At 39.4% G+C, this 20,963-nt stretch overlaps 1 protein-coding gene across 1 annotated transcript in view; it reads left to right on the top strand.

Annotated features, from left to right (window-relative positions):
• Window positions 1-20,963, top strand: part of SHISA9 (shisa family member 9) — a 174,178-nt gene that overhangs the window by 145,349 nt on the left and 7,866 nt on the right. Inside the window, exon 3 of the mRNA XM_023936636.2 lies at window positions 10,549-10,704. Coding sequence (XP_023792404.1) covers window positions 10,549-10,704 — 156 coding nt within the window. The remainder of the gene's footprint in view (window positions 1-10,548; window positions 10,705-20,963) is intronic.

Genomic DNA, 20,963 nt, shown 5'->3' with positions numbered 1-20,963 from the left:
AGGGACAAGAGAAAGGAAGGGAGAATGGAATAGAAATGGACATGGTCATGAATAACCACTAATGCAGATTTCTCAGGAATAAATGGAGCTTAACCTGAGCAATTCCCTTTTCATGTCAATGTAACAGGCCCTTTGCATGGGGAATGCTGTACATGTAAAAAATCCTGATTTTTAATAGGCTTTCAGAAGCTGTTTCTAAAATGTTGGTGCAAAATTGTCTGAAAACTGATTTCAGAGAATAATCCCAATTGATTCCTATTTTTTATTGGAAGGATGCAGTGAATGGAGTTCCATAGTGACTTATTCTGCCTCCAATATTTTCAGTAATAAGAAAAATGGGACAGTGTACATATACTTATTAAATTTGTGAACACCATCAAGCTGGAAGGTGTTTTAAAGATTTTGAAGGACAAAATTTGAATTCAAAAGATTGTAAAAAACTGAAACATGCAGTGAAAAACAAGGTGCATTCCTATTAAATGTGTTTAAGAACAATCATTGTGAAGAACAGTCTGACATAAAAGAATTTCTGGGCTTTAGCGGGTTGAAGGCAAAAATGGATCAACAAAACTCTGCTGATGCCAGAGAAGAAATTGTATATTAGGGGGCATAATTAAGTAGACATCCTGCAAGATATGAGACGTATGAGAAGACATGAAATGCCATACCTCAAGAAAGATGTGTTCAGAAAGGCTGTATTTCTGAAACCTATAATCATTCTATGTGAGAAGAATTAAAATATATTCTGTGGTGCCGAGACTTCAAAATACATAAATGCTGCAGCTCAAGAAATAATCATCATCCCTTGAAAAACCAGTCATTTATATTTCCTGTGAGTCTGTGCAACAGAAGAACATGCAACCTACTTCGTAAACAATAAATTTTGTTCTCTGCTGTTTTAAAAGATAACAAATTATGACTATTTATCAAACAGAACTCTAATTCTTCCCTGGCCTTCTGTCTTCTTTTCTCTGAGTTTTGGATTGCTTAACACAGACAAACAACCTGGCATTAACAACACATGCAGGTTGGGAAAGGAGAGATCCATACCTGGATGTTACAGCTTCACTTTAGTCCCTGATAGAATTTTCTCTTTAGAGAGAGTCTAAAAGAATAAATTAGATTATGCCATAAAGTAAAAAGCACACTCATCTCCATTGCTGGGCCAGGTATGTCAGGACAGAAGATGCCACTGGGATGTGCTTCAGGTGAGATAAATATTGAAGCACAGTATTTCTTAAGCCTCACATTAACCAGATGATTCACTGGAGAAATTGTCCTCCACCTTTGCTGGCTGAGTGGAAACAACAATTAACAACTTTCTCCCTATTTTAACTTGTCTTTAAATCTTACTCTTAATTGCTTTCACCCCTCAATGATGTGAGAATCCTGCAGGGAATTTGTTACCCAAAAGCTACAGGCAAGGGACTGCTAACTTACTGCTTAGACAAAACAGTAAATAACAAAAGCATGAAGTTTCCTTCTGTGATTTTATACTGTCTGGTCTTCTCCTTCTAAACTGTTACTACATGGTATATGGATAGGTAATAGACAAATTAATTGGATGCCTGAAGCAAGGAAATTTTTAATGTATTCAAACCATTACAGTTAAAGAAAACAATAAACAAGCCATACAAATATTTAGAATAACATTACAATGACAGGCACATTCCCATTATGTAAAAGTATATTAATTGCTAAAAATAAAGTAATTTCATTGAAAGACAAAGCAGTCAAAATAACAGAACGGAGCAGGCTTCTCCTTAGCAGACTCTATTTCTGGGGAAAGGTACAGGAGTGTTTGATTTGTAAAACAACTGCTACCTTGTGGGAAAGTATAAAGAACATTCTTCTGGGCAAAAAAAAAAAAAAATCATCTATTGTGGAAGTCAAATTTGCTGAATTTATCTTTTCTTACTTTGCATAGCTAAGGATATTTGCAGTGCTCAAAGTATGTATAACTGGTAGGTTTAATTAATTTCTCAACTCAGCTACTTGAGGCAAAAGAAGATGAAGAAAACCAGAAACGTGGGCAGGAGTGAGAACACAGCACTGCTCCCTGCCCTCCCACAACTCAAGCACTGGAAATTGATATGAAAGCAGGGTCCTGATATCTCCAGAGTTCATCTGCTTATTGCCTCCTTAGAGGTTATAATCCTCTGTTTGTGAAGCCACAATGGGTAGCTGTAGAGAAGATTACAATGTCACAAATCCTATCAGAGGATTATAAGTCTGTCAGGTTGTGAGTAATTATGATGGAAAAGCAAACCTCCAGAGGACATAAAAATCACCTTCATAAAAGGAGATTCGGTGCCACATAATGAAAGCCTACATAGAAAACCAACCTCAGACTGTGGCTCTTTTGCAAAGCAAGAGCTCAGAAAATATTACAAGGATGTGAGTGTGATGGCACAGCATGGAGCCCAGGGGAAATGAAAAGCAGAGGAGAGAGGCTTCCAGCCAGTTTAGTCACAAGGCCAGTGATATTCTACTCCCACCCTCCTCGGATGGCAGTAAAACAGCCAACTGATTTCACAGAACTCTGCTCCTACACACTTGGCACCTAACCAGAAACAAGGAGCCCAAACCTGAAACAGGATGAAGGCCCCATCTCCTAAATCCCTGTGACCACAGAGAATTCAGCACCTCACAGCATCACAGACTTCATCTAGAAGACAGTGAGAAGCTTCAGTCTACAGGTTTTGATTTTAACTGATACACAAAGATGCAGTTGCCTCTTTCCCCATTTGCAACCTGTCAAAAAGAGTTCAGAAGATCTCACAGGTATAAGATTCTTATATCTATCTATATGTATCTTAGATATACACAGAAGATATATATCTTATATATAAAAAAATATATATTCTTTTATTTTATATATAAAATTCCCATAGATTTAAACATAAAATGATAGCAGCACATTTAGTAAGAAAAAGGCCCATTTACCGGAACACCAAGTGTTCTTCCCTGGCTGGACACAGATAGCAGCGGAGCTCACACCTCTTTGGTCACACTGCTACTGATTTTCCTTCTTTTATGTTTCAACTCCGCTCCCACCCATTCATCCACCCTTTATATCATTATTAAAAGAAATACAGTCTCTGAGTTTCACATAGGTAAGAGCCTGAAGGATATAGATGGAAAATTAAAGGGTGGAGGGGGGAGGATTTGTATTGTAAAATTAGTGCTGTCCTTCATCTTCACTTCAGATAAAAGTAGTCCAGATGAAGAGTCCATCTGGTTTTGAGTGTGTGTATTTAGCATTGCCTTCATCTGACAGCAGAATTCCACAGCACTGGAAGGAAACTTAGGAATTTTGACATTTAGAAACAGACATGGGGCATTGCTTGAGCAACAGCAGCGCTGTCACTACACAGCTCACCAATACATCTCTGCAGTTCATATCTCCTGCCAGAGGAAAATCAGCTCCTCCTAAGATAAGCACCAAAGGCAGAGCAATGTGGATTTTATGACTTGGCTCCTTAACCTTCTTTTCCATGTCCAGATGTAAGGCATTGTATCTGAACATCAGCTCATCAATCTCCCTATCATAATTCTTCCTTATGAAGACTGCACCCACAGTAACCTTGTTCATGGGTGTCTCAGATGAGATCAGGGTGCCAAGAGCTGCCATGCTGTCTCTCCTTTGGTGTCAGCCAGCACTGTGCTCCCTGCTGGTGCACAGCCACTCACAGCAGGTGAAGGACCCCTACCTGCCTGTGCTGTGTGCTGCCAGCACAGCCCCAGCACCATGGGGCCAGAGGGAGTTCAGTGCATCCCCTCTGACAGTGTAACTGGAGGTGTTCCTGCATCTCCTGCACGTGGGAGGAAAGTTCATCCTCAGAGACCCACTGGGTTATCTTTGTGTGAGGGACCACACAACCTTTGCCATGGGAGACAGCAGCAGAGCAAGAGGTTAATTGTGCAGGAAGTGAATATGAAACACAGAGCATCAGAGGTCAGTGTGCTGAGAGACTCCTGCACTCAGTGGCACCACAGAGAATCCCAACATGATGGGACCGAATCCTACAGTGACTTGCTAGGACAGGGAGAGGCATAAGTCAGTATGTTTGGTGACACGCATTTACGCTGTAGACTGTCACTTCCATTAACTGAAACATTACTTTTTGCTGGGTGAAATGCCATCCCAATCATCTCAGATCTTTTCTGTGATTGTGATTAGATGGGTAGATTGTCTGTGTTACATGAATGTTTTTGTGATATGGTGCAAAGACAGAACAGATCACTGACTAGCATAAATTGCCATGAAAAATATGTAGTGTTTCAGAGCTATCACATTTAGGGACAAGACACCTATTCACACGACTTGTGCATCACTGATGAGAAAACAAAAAAGTCTGCAGACCTTAAGGGATAAAGATATATAGGGATGACTTATAACAGCATTATATACAGAACAACTCAGCTCTGTGCATTACTGAGGGTAGAACCTCATACCAGAAGTTGCATTGCAAGACCACAAGTGTTGGAGAAAAGGCAGTAGTAATGACCAAAGATTGGAAAGATTGAAAGTAGTGAAATTATTAATTCAGAGAAAGGAGAAATATTTTAAAAGTGGTAAAAAAGCATTTAAAATTATGAATTATAAAGAAGTTGGATTGCAAGCATCTGTTCTTGCAAAAATGTAAAAGCACTTAAATTGCAAGGCAGAGAAATTAAGATTAGATGAAAGGAACACTTTTCAGTTTAGGACTTTTACTAGACTGTGAAGAATGTTGCAGCAGAATGCCATTAATTTGTTAAGAGCTGAAATAGCCTTTTTTCAACTATGTAGAGAAAAGGCAATGGATATTTTTAACAGCAAACATAAACAAAAGGGTTCAAGTTTATAAGTTTTTGGGAATAACTCCTAGAGTAAGGGATAAGCATACACCTCTCAGAGGCTGTTTTGCATATCAGCACCACTGGGGCTCCTGCAGCCTCCTTTCACACATTTTTGTGTGGATAGAGTGGCTGTTCAGCTGCTGGGACCACACACAGCTGGGGTGTCTGTATGTGCACAAACAGGGCACTGTCTCATGGGCATAGCACCCTGCTTTTGATGCAACACCTTCTGCAGAACAAACACTTGTATGGGCTGGGTGTGAATAAGAACATCCTTTAAAATACAACATCTAATGCAAATCTGAAGGAAGGGGTAAAGAATGTAAATAAAGACGACAGTGGCATCGCAATATCTACAAAGGCACAAAATACTAAAGTTACAAAGGTGTAAGAAAATGCACAAACACAAAACCTTTGTTGGGGTCAGTTCAATTTGCAGTGGGACAACTTACAGGGAGGAAAGAGCAAATACATAGGGCAAAGGTTTGAGTGTCACTCCAACAGGAGTCCTGAATGGACAGCAGTCTTATTACCCAGGAAGAAACTGAAAGGAATTACTTTACAGCCATAGTCAAGTTGTTGACTATGGGATCCCTACAGATCCCTATGTGGGATTTTTCTGAAACAGCCCTTGCAGCGTCTCTTGGTGAAGTAGGAATACGAGTATGGATTCGCAGTGCTGGATGAGCTGGTCTTATAATTAAGTATATTACACTGAAGAACAAAGAAGCAAATATGCTTCTTATGTAAGTGTAGTTAAGGATGGGAGGGGAGCAATTTTGTACTGATATTCTCTAATCACTCAGCTCTCTCCTGTTTTCATAGCTGTTATTTTCAATTTTAGTTAGTTCAGGGCATATCTTTTTCTCCTGAGTATCTGAAAATGCTCAGCTATTATTATATTTTGCTCTGAATTTTCTCTTTTTTCCCCTTTGACTTCCCAGACTTCTTTTGTCTGTCTTGTTCTCATTTCTTTTGTATGTGTGTCTGCAGGTGGCTTTTATAGCAAAATCTCATTCTGCTTTCCTGCCTCCCCCCACCCTCTCCTGTTTTGTTACTGCATTGCCTTTCTCATTTGTGCTTTTCCTGATGCCTGTAACCACTCATTTCCTAATAGATTCCATTCTGTGCCTATGGAGTTCATTTTCCCTTTCCTCAAGCACTGAATCATTGACTTCATTGTGCAGCAAGGAATGAATCCCCAGGCCACTCTGCAGAGCAGGTTTCACTCTCCCATGCCTGAAGAGGAGGAGGGAAGTGGCTGAGCTCAAGGGATGTCCACGGCAGGCTCTTGGCTCTGAGGCAGTGAACAAGCTCATTATTGCTGCAGCCTCCTCACAGCCCTTCCTCTAACCCTGAGCCTCCCATAGCTCTGGCAGCGTCTTGACAAGATTAATCGAACTAGGTGAACACACAATGTAACCTATAGAAAATGCAGAAATCAAACCACTCAGCTTTGAGGCTTTTTCCTTGTCTTACCCTGTTCATACACGGGACTATGATTGGTATTACGTTGAGTTCTTATTTGTATTTAATACTTGCCGACATGCCCATTTCTTGGTTCCTGAATTAAGTAAATCAGATATTACACCATCTTAATTTTACAGACTGCAGAATAATTACAGTGACCAATAACACTATTGCCATGTGATTCACACTAAACTAACTCCAAAATTCATAATCAGAGATGCCTGAAAGTGCCAAAAAGCATTTTCACCTGAGAAATGCAGTAAACATTAACTGTAATATCTTCAATTGCTGAGATATAAGATAAGGTAGGAAAGAGATAAGGTAATGATCAGTATTTGTCAGCGACTGGGAATGTGACCAGAAGCCAAGGACTCAGACATTTCCAAAGGCTCACTGTTGGTGGCTGCAATATAAACCCCCCTTTCTCTAGCTATAAACTGGTTTTGGTGCAGCTTCATTCCAGTTATTTTCTTCTCCATGTGTCTCCCAACAGCTTTTCTATACCTAGAAGTCTTAAGGGAATTACAGTCAAAACCACTCCAGCATAAAAAGGAATTTTTCATTTTTCCTTTTTACCCTGTCTCATTTTCTACCCATCAGGATTCTAACTTGTGTGTGGTGAGCTCCAACATATTTCAAACTCTTCCTTTTGGGCTGGTAGCAGGAAGACAGAGAGCAAACCACAAGCACTTTGTCCACAGCAGCCCCTCAAAGTCTCGGAAGGTTAGTGAGCAGGCTGGCCATTGCATTTCCTCGCTTCAGCAGAAAACAAGATAGGTTGGGAATATTGCAGGTTTTTTACAATGTCACCATTGCTAATCAGGTCTGATTATTCATGCTAGAAGCTGTGGCACAAACAGTTTTTTGAGTCTTTGTGATTTTCATACTCTCTGCTTTTTAAAAATAAATACATAACTTGGCTGGGGCACAGTGCAGCTGGTTCTATGGAATACTGTGGTGGACAACACCAGTGTCACATTGCCAAAAATAATCTGTGAGCACAGCCACAGCTTTTGGATTAAAGTTGTCCCCATTCAGTGAAGCAGCTATTTGCAAATACCAGTCACAGAACTTTCAGTTTATAAAGGATTTCACTTGGCACAAGGGGTCACTCATACAGCTGATAGGGATTTTTGTGGTTAAATTTTCTTCCTATTGAAACCAATCCTTTGTATCACTAAATATTTTGAAGAATCCAAATGATTATTATTTCCTCCCTGAAATGTAACACTCACTATTTTTTTTCAACTTCAGAAAAAAAATCTCAGATTTCACACTAACATCTTGTGAAGTAGTTGTAGACAAATGTCCTATTTCCTGGGGGAATCCCTGTTCACTATTGCTGAGACTGAAGGAGTGCTAAGTATAAGATGACACAAGTGCCCTGTTTGCTCACTTATTTCTAGAAAACCAAAGCTAAGGGATCAGATCACACACATTATTGAGCTTGTGAACACACGCAACATTCACCAGCAATGGCCAGTTAGACTAAAATTTAGTTTGATTCAGATTTAGACAGATGTATTTATCAAGCTGAGATTTCTCTTGTAGGCCCTAGGAGTAGGCCTTAGGAACTCTTTATAAACGTGAATCATTCTTCAATATGGTTAAATGCATGTTGCCAGAGGTGGCCTTTTGCTTAATTCCCTTTGTGCAAATGGCCAACTGAATTAGTAATTTTCTTCTATGTGATGACAGTCTTGTGTAAGCACCTGGCTGTGAGTGAGGGGCACTGTGTGGCAGTATGACTGTCTTTAATTTGAAACCATAATTTTTAAGAGTTCTGAGCTTTTAACAAGACAGGAGAGAAGTCAAAGAAGATCTAGATATTGAAAACATTTCTTCACATCTTTGTAAACACTCAGGAGAGCAAACCTCAGAGCCATCAGTAACCCAGCAACAGAGAATCAACAGAGTTTGTCACCGTACACCAGGAAAAAGCCCAAGTTCACCTCATTCATCTTCCCCATTACATTCCTGGGGTAACTTTCTCCACTGTGTTTAGAGAGGTAACTGAATAAAACTGGTATGTCTAAGTAATAAACACATACAGAAACCAGTCCTAGTTAGCTACACCTTATTTACATCATTTTTACAAGTCTCCATGGCTGGAAGTCATTTCAGCAATGACTGTGGTGCTCATAATATTTTTAACTCAGTGAAGTCATGATGTTTTGACATATTGCCACAAGGGAACTTCATAATAGTAACATCCATGAAGTACTGATTTAGCTATACTCAAAAGAAAAATTAATGACTGTAGGGTTAAAAGGTTGACACTTTCCTTACAGTGAAAGTCCCACCCATACTGGTACCTTCAGTGCTGCCCTTTACTGAAATACAGCTGTGCTGGCATTCCTGCTCAAAGTGTACTCACAGATGCAGCCAGAGGAGAGGGATATTTGGAAGGTATGGATGGTTTGGGAGGAGTGGTCATTGGTTCAAAACATTCCACTAAGAGGCTTCCCTCAGCTGTACTCTAGAGATGGAATGGGAATGGTATAGGATTGTGGAAACTCCTGTTCTAAGAGTCACTTCATTGCCTCAGACATGCCAGTACTAGAACTGAACAGAAACATACTGATAATTTTTACTTACTACAAAATAACAGTTCCTTAAAATAACAACTGTTTCTGTGAAATTGCTGACTTAACCAACTTACCCTTTCTAGGTAAACTATCAAAAAATATTCAAAAGGTGTTCCAATAGTTTTTGGGGAATTCTGAAACAAAAGTTTCTCATTTTCAGTTCTTCCTTATTAAGAACCAGTAACAGCAAGAAGAATCATCCTTTTATTAGATGATAGCACTGGTACCATTTTTGTCCCATTACCTCAGGGTCCCGTCCCAGCTTAGGCACAGGTTTATGGGATGGAAAGAGATCTGCATGGCAGGGGCAGCCCCAGTGAGAGCAGAGGCTGCGCCCGGCACCAGAGACAGGGAAGAAGATGAAAAACACCTTTGGGTTTTTTTCTCTCCCAGCAGTAAATCTGTTAACTGACTTCAGAGCTCCTGCTTATTAATGAGCTGTGGAAAGCCAGGTGGCTCAATTCCCTTAAAATCCTGGCAAACTGCAGGGATATTTGGCTCCAGCCAGATCCTGTGGGCACTTGGAGAATGGTCCAATCCATCCATCACAATAAACCGCCTTTCCCATAACTGACCAGCTTTCTGTCTACATGATCTCTACACTGTGCTTAATGCTGTGGGAGTTACTGTATTGTCACCAAGACAGCGCCATTCATTGCACAAGAAAAACGTGCTTGTCTGTGATTGCAGAAGCCATGAGAAGGTTCTAGAAATGCCACTCAACTCCAAATACCTCAAAGTACATAGCCTAGAGAAAGACTCAGCAAAAAAGATACACTGACCGTGTTGAAATCAGTTGAAATTTAGGTTTTCAAATTGAGTACAGCATACAATTATGTTTTAGAGGCTGGAACTGAACACTAGAAACAACAAATAAATTTTATATTAGTAAGAAAAGTATACAGGCTGTATTCTGTACTATAAAGGAGCAAATCAATTTCAGAAAGGATATAGGGTGATTGGTGGCATAAAGCTGTATATAAGCAGTGCTTAGCTCCTGTTTTTATCTATGTCAGCTACAGAAAACATGATCTTGGTATGATGTTTCAATACCCAATGTCAGGGGAGCGGAGAAAACGTAAGGATGAAGTATGTGCTTTGAAGAAATCATCTAATGATAGTCATGAGACAAAAAATCGCATTTTACACTGTGATGCTTGTCTGCAGAACACAACATAATGCTGGGCAAATAACAAAGCTGCTCCTGGTTTTAAAAGCAATGTAACTCTGAATGTGCAGCAGCCTGAGCCAATTTAAATGAGTCTGGCTCTTTTACTGCAGAGAACCACTCTGCTGCCCTGTATTCAGTCTAACTTGGAACAAACTCCATGTTTTGCTTTGTATCTTTATGCTGCAGCAAATTCAGTATTGTCGGTGTTCAATTGTTTTGAAAACCTATTTTTTAGTTCAAAGATCTTTTTATACAAAAATTATTGTGTGTTTCCATAATTATTTGTCAGCTTTTAATCATACCATTAACTGTTCAAAATACAGGTCTGCTGTACTCAAACTCCCACTTTGTAATAAACACTGTTTTATTGCAGTTAATCTTAGGGCATATTCTGCCTCATCTATCAATAATGACGTGAAAACCTTAAGTCGAATTTACTTTTTACTTAATGCTTGTTGATTTTTTTTAATACAGATCCACCACAGATGAATAATGTCATGCCAACATCTCCCCTCCTTCCTCAGATGGCACATCAACATTCATATCCCAGCCTGGGACAGATCACAAACCCATATGAGCAGCAGCCCCCAGGCAAAGAACTTAACAAGTACGCGTCTCTAAAGGCAGTCGGTAAGTAAGCGACGCGACGCATGACTTCTTCTTTAGCTCAGCATGTTGCACTTGCTGCTGGCAGCTGACATTCTGCCTCAAAGTTGAAAACAAGGTCTTGCTCATCTGGAATATTTCATGACAGAATTTCATATTGAATATCCCATGGTAGAATTTAATATGGAATACCATGTTAGTTGTAAATGCAACAAAAATTAAGATGAGGACTGCAATTAAGGGATAAGAAAACTACATGCAAGAACTGGTGATGATATAATGTGAGCTCATACATGCACACAAAACCACCCCATGCCTCTGCAGGACGTTTTTCAGTAAGTTTCACCTGTGTTGCACACAGTGTTCAGCCCCAGCTCTTTATGCCTTGAACCTGCAAGGAACAGGGAGTTGGACTTGATGGTCCTGTGGGTCCCTTCCAACCTGAGATATCCTGTAATATGCCCATGTATGCATTGTGGTATTTCCCACAATTCCTATACAAATGAGACAGAAAAACATCAGCTTATGATTTACACACCTGCTAAATACTTCCAAAAAGAGAAGGCACTCATATAGCTCTGAAGTAAGAGTTTTCACATTCCCTGCAAGATGTACATTAGTAGGTCACTGGAGGAATGTTCTGAGATCTTGTGATTTCAAACAATTAGTGCATGATAAAACTCCTAATAAAGATCCCAGTGGTGACTTATTTCTGGGCCTGATTAATTTTATTTTAAGTAAATGAGAGAACAACCTCAAAGATACAGTTGTGGGGAGGGAAAAGGACAATAGTGAGTAAAAAATTCAAAATAATTTTCATATTGAATGTCTAAGCTTATTATAGTTTTCAGGGGCTGTAAATACCTGCTGCACACCCTGTAATGACAGAAAGCCCCTTCTAGACAATAATACATTAAGAATTTTGGGGTCTTTTCCCACTAACCCTTGCTTAGCTTTCATATATGGATGTTAAGATCATTTCCCCATAAATTCAGAGTAATGCCACTCTCCCTTTTTCCTGATAGAGATACCTATCTAGAAAAAGAGCAGAACAACTCAGGACTTTCTGATTTAAGAATTGAGTATTCACCATGCCAGAAAAAATTTTCATCACAAACTGACATGCCTTTATCTGCACTTCAGGATACCAGACCTCTAACAAAATGTACATCAAAGCCACATCTCAAATAGTTCAGTTTTACTTTAGCTTGTTGGTTTTGTATCCTACAAGCGGCATTTTAAATCTGTTTGTTAAAACAAGGGTTAATAGCTTCCTGTTGGGTTCTGAATACCAAGCAGCTTCACAATTCTTTCTTCTAAAGGTGCTGCTGTGTAATGATGTGGTGATTATCACAGATTTGCGCACTGATATTGAGCTTCTTTTTCAGATGTCAATTTAGGTCAAGCCAATCATCAAAGTTGAAAGGTATTTAAGCAAAAGAAAATGAGAGATGAAACACTCTAAGAAACTTCTCTCATCTACCCAAGAGCCACTGAATGTACCTTTCAAAAAAATTATGAAATTAGAACTTAGATATTTCTTGTGTGTCTGAGTACAAGTTTTTAAAGCAGCTAGATTATAACCATACCATTAAATCAACCTTGAAAGATTGTGCACTTCAGCTCCAGAAGTTGTATAATGCCTCTCAGAATCTTAAACTAAATTAAACATAACTTTCAGGGACATTTTCTTCCAGGGGGATTGCACCATCTTCCCATGCTTTTCCTATATTCTTCCTATCCTTTCTCTCTTTTTTGCCCTCACAGATACATTGGTCCCAGACCACATTGGCCAAGTTTTAGATGCAAGTTAATTTTCAAAAGTATAAAATTGCTGCATCATGATCCAAACTTCCCAGCAGAAAACAAAGGAGGTTTTGAAACTGTTGCACATTCACATCTGTCTGGACTTACAGAACAAGAACCAAATACTCTTGAGTTTTCAACCATTTTCAGACTCTCAAGGCCCTGATTCCTCCCAAGAGTACCTCTTGAGTACATCCTATGGTCACAAAGTGGTTTTGCCATGATGCCAGCCAGGCTTAGGTCTGTGACCATGCTGACAGTCAGCTCTCCAGACTGCAGGGTTCATGCTGGCTTTCACGGAGCTCTGACAGGAAAGAGGAGCTGGCTGATATCAAGCCCACCAATACAAATTTAACCTGACAACATCTTTTGAACAACCAGACATAGACTGAGTTCATCCTGACCTCATGTCACAGGGCAAAGGCATTTTTTGTCTGCCAACATTCAGACTTGAATTTTTGGATCCCCATAGCAGATTAATGTGTGTGTGTAGTCCATTCCCTTTTGCATTCATTGATAGTGGCTGGAGGGTGAATTCATCTGCCACAAGAAAAAATTAATAAGGGATGTGGTCTATATTTCTCCATGCATTTAAGGCAAACCACATTCATTCATGTGCCCCTAACTCTGCATGATCCCATTGTTTGAGTGTATTCCACTGTGCTTAACCCTTTTCTTTAATAAGGGGTTGGAGGAATAAGCATTTCTAATGTTTTGTAGCAACTGTAGCTGTAGTATGTTAATATCCCTCATCAGAATGTGGCTATAAGTGGTAAGAAGTTTAGATAACTGAAAAAGTGAAGCTTTACCAGAGGCACTATTAAATTAATTTCTACACAGCTGCTTTCTTCTGAACTACAGATGTCCTAAAAAATTGGCTAATTTTAGAAGTAAGCTACTTGTTCCTTGGTGACTGTCTCCTGTGAAAATTCAGTTTATAGAAAAGTAGAAAATCACATTAATCTCTGTTTTGATCATGTTCAGGTTCTCTATTAACTTCAGTAAAGATTCAAGTGCTTGTGAAATCAAGAGACAACAGTGCCCATGCTATTAATTTGCATTGTGCTACTGAGTAAGAATGACCCATACCTTGGTAGTGAGAGCAAGCTGATCCCCAGGAAGCAATTTGAAAGCTACACCACACACTCCAAGTGACAGAGTTTAGCAGAATGTGGTTGGACACTGGACTGTTCATGCATGTGTGCAGTGCAGTGTGTGCATTGAGTGTCTGATTCAGCACCACAGGGGAGGACAGAGTTGAAAAGGCTGATGTGGATGCATTTTATTTAAAAGGCCAAGTATTTTTACTTGAACAAGCTCAAAATGCACAACCAGACCCTTTTACACTCAGTGGAAGAGGATGTTTTCCTCATTTCTTGTTAGGAATTCCTTTATTTGTTGCAGCCTCCAGAATTCCTTAAGTGCTGACTATGGCTGTTGACCAAATTCACCTTTTCCCCTTTCTGCCTGCTGGCATTTACATCTCTGAATGATGTAAGGACATTCTGTGCTTATTTTATATTCTCAGATGAGTGCCTGGAGTACAGCAATGTACTGGTGAGTTGAGATGTGCTTACTGTTTTCCTCACTGCACTAGGATTTTACTCTCCTTCTACCTTGGCACACACACCACAAGGGAATAAGCAGCAGAAAGTAGAGGACCAATTGGAAATGAGATAGAGAACATACATTTCCTGAACAAATAGATAAGAAACTTACCTCCTAGCATCTCTAGCCTACCTGGCTGACTGATCTGACTTATTGTTAGGTGCACAGTGTTCATCCATTATTTTCCATTTTCAATCCACAGAATCTCTTGTCAGCAGTGCTAAATTTTTCCCACCTCAGAATGTGAGAGACTGTCTGAAGGAAAAGGGTTAACGAGCTCCAAGACCAGTCCCAGCAGAAGTGTCCAGAATATCATGTGGCAATAAACACCCAGTATTTAGAAATTCCAATTTTTTGGTCACCTGAGACTACATGATCCTGATTTCCTTCAGTGTTTTTACAGTATTTGATTATTTATGTGAAAAGTGCAGAAAGAGGTTTTTCTGCATAAATTATTCTTATTTCCAGTTCATCAACCATGTTTTTACTCCATGCTTAGATGGTTATTGCTCACTTAAGCAATACTGACATGCCCAAAGCTACAAGTGGATGGAGATCTTGTAGCTGAACACCTTTATGAAATTGAAGTCCCAGGACATCCAAAGGTAGCTCATCACAAATTTTTATGCACATCATTTGGACATTCATTTGGAAAGCATGAACAGTCCAAATTCAAATTCCACTCTGCTAAGCTCTAAGAGTTGTAGTCCATCCTGATGCTTAAGAGTTTCCTAGAGCTCAAACTGGCCTCATTATCCTGAGTTATTTGTTATTTATTCAGTCACACTGTTCTGCAAGCCCTGCTCAGTAACAGTTAATTTTCTTTCCTGAGTTTCAGGGAGTGCAAAGTCACTAAATATCTTTAGACCTTCTTGCAGAAATGAAAAAACACCCCAAACCCAACTTCTAAATCCTGGAGGACTGGGGAAATGGTCACTCAGCTGCTGGAGAGGTTCACAGACATGCAAGTAAAAATTGAGAATACAAATATTTCTACAGTTTAACATGATTTTCTATTTCTTTCATAAATTTTCTTCTTCCCTTCTCACTCGCACACACACAGACACACAAACATTTGAGGATCTGACTGGGCATTGTCAAGAAAAAAAGAAATAAAAATACAGTGGACACATTCCTTCCTGAAATGCAGACCCAGAAAGCCTTCCCTGATGCTGGGAGTTGTTAGTCTCCCATGGGATTAAATCAGATCTAATTGATTTGATATAGTGAAGCTAGGAGGATATAATTGGCAGCAGACCCACCATCACATCTTTGAGTCTACAGCTCCCAGCATTTCTTGAAGCTGCACAGTTCTTTGATCCCAGAGGAAACATTAGACTGTGATCAAGCTCTGCTTGCTGTTGCAAAACTGCAAAGTGAGATTCTGCAAATATGACACTCAGAGAATAAATATCTCCTGCAGAAAGTAGTGTGGCCACAAGTGTGGCCAGGCAACAACTCCCCCAGAAAGGTGAAGTATGAGCAAACTGACCTGGTCCTGTGTCCTCTGTGCACAGAGAAGGATCCAAAGGGAACATCACCCTAAGGTTAGTTCTGGGCTCTTATCTTTGAACCATCTTCTTGTCTGATGGGAAATTTGTTGCTGCCTTCTCCCGAGCTTCAGACCTTCAATTTCCATAGAAATGACTGTAACTCTGTGCTGGTACAAGATCTGACTCTCACCATGAGACTCTATACCATTCCCTGTAGTTCACTGTGCTCTGGCCTGGAAAGAAGCAATGCAATTGGAAAAAAGGAAACACACAACATGCCTGCCATGCATTCACAGGGTTGATACAGTCTACTTTCAGAAAAAAGCAGAATTACAAATTTATTTGACATGATATGTTTATATTAATTCATTTTCCTATACCAATCACACTGTTACACTGAGAGGTAAATAGTCATGTTTCTTTGGAAGGCTTAAAAAGGAATTGTGCTTTCTTTTCAAAGACAAAATAAATTTTTAGTTACCACTTCCATAAGCAGTTACACAGAGATGGATCAAAAAAATCTGGAACATAGGACTATCTCACTGGATTTAACATCACGAAAAACTGACAGGGAAGCACAGATTAAAGCATCACTTGTAATATCCAGAGGGTGATTCAGATAATTATTTCATATATCCAGAGGTATGTACTGTGTCATAAATAATGCTCGACTAGGCGATCTGCCCAATTCAACACTGGAACTACAGATCTGGCTCGAGGAAGTGTGTCATAAAAGCTGGGTATCTTTATTATTATTATTTGCTCAGCCCAGTGTGGCTAGAGAATTTGAAGCTTTAGAGTATTCATTTGTTAGGGAAGTCTTTCATATTTTAATCTTCACTTCTACTTCAGGCAGAAGAGAAAAGCCGAGCAGCATTCAGGAGCAAGCCTTGCTTTACCAATCCCCCTGCCAGCACCTTCTCTCAGCCTTCCCATTCCCCAGCCAGAGGAAGTAGAGCATTGCTTGTTTCACTCACGTCTTCTGATGAAACCCAGCAAATTTCACAGCCTGCCCAGTGCATGCAGATGAAATTACAAGACCTTTTCTTGCTTCCACTAAATAATTTAATTATTTTCTCTGCTGCTTATCCAATTGGCTTCTGATACCCACAGGCACACTGTCATAGGTAAATATTAAATGCTTGGAGAATCTTGATCAAAATATTTTCCTGTTTTATCATCTGGAACACTCATTTCTCCTTCCAGTGAAGTACTCATGTTTTAATTATAAATGTGGCATTTGTGCAGAGCCTCAGTATTTTGAACTAAATCATCCGCTTTGCTGACATTCTTTTTTGGCTTTTTATAAAAACAATATTTTACTGTAAAATCTACAGGAGGATATTCTTTCTGAGGATGGGGAATTGTGCTCTAAGCATTCAGATTTCTAAGCAGCCATTGCCCATTCCATCCTTTGGCAAACAGACAGATTTGTGAACTTTGGGGATATGTTGGTCTTGGCAGAAGCGACATCATGGCAGGTGGAAGGAAACTGCAAATAGTCCTTCTTTTAAAAGAAACAGTTTAGGACCAAAATAGGATTCTCTTAAACACTGTCATCTATGTTGGTTCTTTTCTTAGACTTTAGCAACACCCTGAACTTGTGAAAGAAAGGAAATCTGACCATGAGGTGTATTTAGTTTAGATTTAAACTTTCAACTTTTAGTTCTGTGGGTTGGACTCACACCTAGTAATTGGTTTCTCTGAACTTGGCCCATTCCCTGGTTTGTAATGGCTGAAAAATATTCATAAGAATTTATTATATTTTAACCTATTTTTCATGACAAAAGAGCAAATTCAAATCTGTGCATCCAAGCTCTTGTTCTTGACGTTGATATTCTTGTCACCTGTTCTCCCTACCACAGAGGAAGAGCCTTTTTTTTTTGTTAGCAGCACATTAAAATAGAGAAAACTAAATCTTCACCAATCATTCATAAAAGTTCAACTTATAAACACCACTCCACATTCTATCAGTTATGCACCATAGAGAACTCATACCCTCTCATCAAAAATTAGGCTGGTTTTCTGGAAACTAATTGATTTTAAAGATCTTTATTATGTGATAATGAATCAAAATGAAACAAAAATTTATTTTCTCATTTTTGTGAGACATAATGGAGAGATCTAAAATAAGAGTACCAGAAACCCAGCTGACTGCTAGAGAATGGGGGTTTTGTTGTCTTTTGCTTGTCTTTTAGCCTTGAAGGTAGAGCCTTCAGAGGAAACAAGCTTACAGTAACCAGCTTTATTTCCATCCATGGGGATCAGTGGCGGCCCCAAGAAAACAAGTAAATCTAAATCAAGCATGGGTTATTCCAACGTACTTTTATGAAATGCTGATGAATTATGCATGAGATTTTTTTACACATTAAGTGATGTGAAGACATGAGTGAAACTTTATGCTCAGGCAATAAAAGTGAGCCAATAAAAACAAGGCTCAGGTCACGCTATGACAAAGCCTAACAGTGTTGAGTATTTTCACTTGCAGCCCTTCCTAAACATCTCTCTAACTTTTATTTTGCAATATAAACATACTTCTCATTCTGCAATGCAAATTTTTTTATCAATTATTTAAGCGTAGACATTTATCCTAAAGGTATGAAAACAACTGTGAATATTTGCAAATAAGTAAACTGTGGCATCCCAACTCAAATCTAGATTTAATCTGAAGTGTGGCTTTTACCAGCTCCCACCATGGAGCCTACACATTGCACTCCTTGCTCTTAACATACTCCACTCATTTTTCCCTCTGGAATGTTAGCTTTGTAGGTAATGTATGACAATATATTTGCAGGAAGAGTTTCATAGCTGTGTTCAACATGGGATATGACGTTTTAAGACCTTTCAGCTTTGTACATGGATATATGTCAAAAGCAGAGTGCAGCGTTCTTCAGGATTACCCATGAACAGAAAAGATAGTAAGACAACTGATAGGAGAATGAATCCCTTATTAACAATATCATATAAATAGCAGCAATTATCTGTCTGCTATTTTGATTCTGCAAAAGGGGCTCTAAAGACAGTAAATGTATTTTTAAGAAACTGCACACATAAAAGTGACAGAGACCATTGCTTTATTCATACACATTCATACTATAATAACAAAGAGCTTGAGGCATGGAGGGATAAAGAGCAGGAACACGATTTGCAATGCACAGTTAATTTCTGATAAAGTCCTTCCCCAACAGCTTATTTGAAGAAGAATAAGGGGGAAATAGAAGCTGAAAAAAAACTTCTGATATGTAGTAGTTAAGATACTGCTGCATTAAAAAAAAATCCCTACAAAGATATAATTTGGTTCCATTCTAAGGAAAATCTGAAGTACAACAGGTAGTTTTTGAAGTGGGAAGGTTTGCAAAGCTTTCTAGGCTATGGAAGGTGCTACTGTGGACAGCAGCCAGGGCTCTGCCACAGGGGAGGAGGCAGAGCTGCTGCTCAGCACTGCTGCTGCTCACTCTCACCAGCAATTGATATGATTGCAATTCCTGGAGAAAAGGGGAGAGAGGAGCTGTACACTGCTCTGTGGCTGCAGTCTGGTGTGTCACTATTAACTATTCATGGCAGGAAGCTGCAATTCCAATTCTTCCTGGGCTGGCTGTCAGTCACTGATGCTGCTGCCTTACGTGAGGGCTCTGCTCAGAGCAGGCACCACTTCTGCCCTGCCTTGGACTTGGCCCAAGCTGCAGGAAAACCTGAAGAAACTCATTTTCTTCTGACAGGGCAAGTTTGGGAATTGCCAGGCAACACGAGTTCCTTTCAGTTTGACACACATCTCTGGTTTGGAAATCTCTGGCAACCATGCTCAAGAGTTTAATAATACAAATGCCATAGAGTCTCAAAAGAGGAAGACAGGAAAAGAAAAGGAGAAGAAAAATCCAGAACTCAATATGTATAAGTATAGCAATGAAATTACTTCATTCTTTTTTTCCTCCTCAGAAAAAAGTATAAAAGATAACTTTCTAATAGAAACAACTTATGCCAGAACTATTTTGGGAAAAAAAAATCAACTTCAATGCAGAAAAATTACTGAAAATCCTTTCAAATTAAAGCAGTTAAGAAACAGATAAAATAAAAATCAATTAGGCAAAAAATAGCTATTAAATCACTGGGACTTATTTTTTCATTTAACCAGTACCATTCAAAAAGCTTGTAGGCCTTTCTTCATGTTGAGAAATAATAGTGTAAATCTAGTATAATGGCAGTTGAAAGGCATAAAATTGCAAGTTTATTTCAGCACTAAAACCACATGTTAATTACATGTTCAGACAACTAATTTGGTCCTCAGTGTTCTCATGTAGCTTCCTATGTTATCACATCTGGTATTTGCAGCTCATCTGTAGCTGATTCAGACATATGTATAAGAATTATAACCAGCAGTATACTAAAAGAAACAAAAATATCAATCAAAAGTATTAAAATTGAGAACAAAATTGAGCACACAGAAGAATGCCAACAGCGACATGTGAGAAGAAAATTCAATTACTTTTATGCTAAGAACAGTTATTACAAATAAATGTGGTCAGGAATAGCAGAGCTTTTTCAGTCAACGTTAGATAAGGTAAACTGACACCTGAAGGAAAACCAATAGGCTTTTTAGATGCCAACCCCCCTGCAGAAGATGGTGAACTCTGTCCTGCCCTGGGTTCCCCCTGTGTGCAGCCCCCCAGCAGCAAAGCACCCCTGAGCAGGCTGAAGGGAGCCCTGGCTGCAGGGAGCCCTGGATGCTGGTGACCCTGGCTGCAGGGAGCCCTGGCTGCAGGGAGCCCTGGCTGAAGGGAGCCCTGGATGCTGGTGACCCTGGCTGCAGGAGAAGGGCTCTGGGCGCTCAGCACTACTCGCTGCTCCTCCAAAAGCACAGCGAGCATCCCCTGCAATCCTTAGGAGGCTCCGCCCTTATACAAACGGGAGGTCCTCACCAACCAAAAAGGTTACAAAAAATTTTGTATTGTTGTTAATGTATGGAAGCGTTGAAAAACTTCTGACACAATCAGATTTACCCTGAAAAGCATTAAAAACCAGCTAGTGAAAATGCGAGCAAGATTACTGGTGGAAGAAGTGGAAGAAGCCTTTTAAGCAAAATCTCCTAATGTTAACCTCTTTGGCTTTGGACAGCAATTTTAGAAAGCAAACCAAACCCTCCTTTCCTAAATCAGTTTATGCTGCAGTCATGCTTTATTCAGAAGTTAAGCATGACAGCATAATTCCTTAGGTAGTTTCTATTTCAAAAGGCAAGTTTTCATACCATATATAAGGTTTCCAGTAAAAAAAAACCTCTGATAAATATGCTTAAATGAGATAAAATGAAATAAATATTTCACAGTAGCACTTTTCATATTTATTTGCCATTGTAGATGCCATGAAAGCCGCAAGCTTAGA

Source organism: Cyanistes caeruleus, chromosome 17 (genome assembly GCF_971803275.1).
Source record: "Cyanistes caeruleus chromosome 17, bCyaCae1.hap1.1, whole genome shotgun sequence".
Classification (NCBI taxonomy): Eukaryota; Metazoa; Chordata; class Aves; order Passeriformes; family Paridae; genus Cyanistes; species Cyanistes caeruleus.
This window is presented reverse-complemented; position numbering and strand designations above follow the sequence as displayed.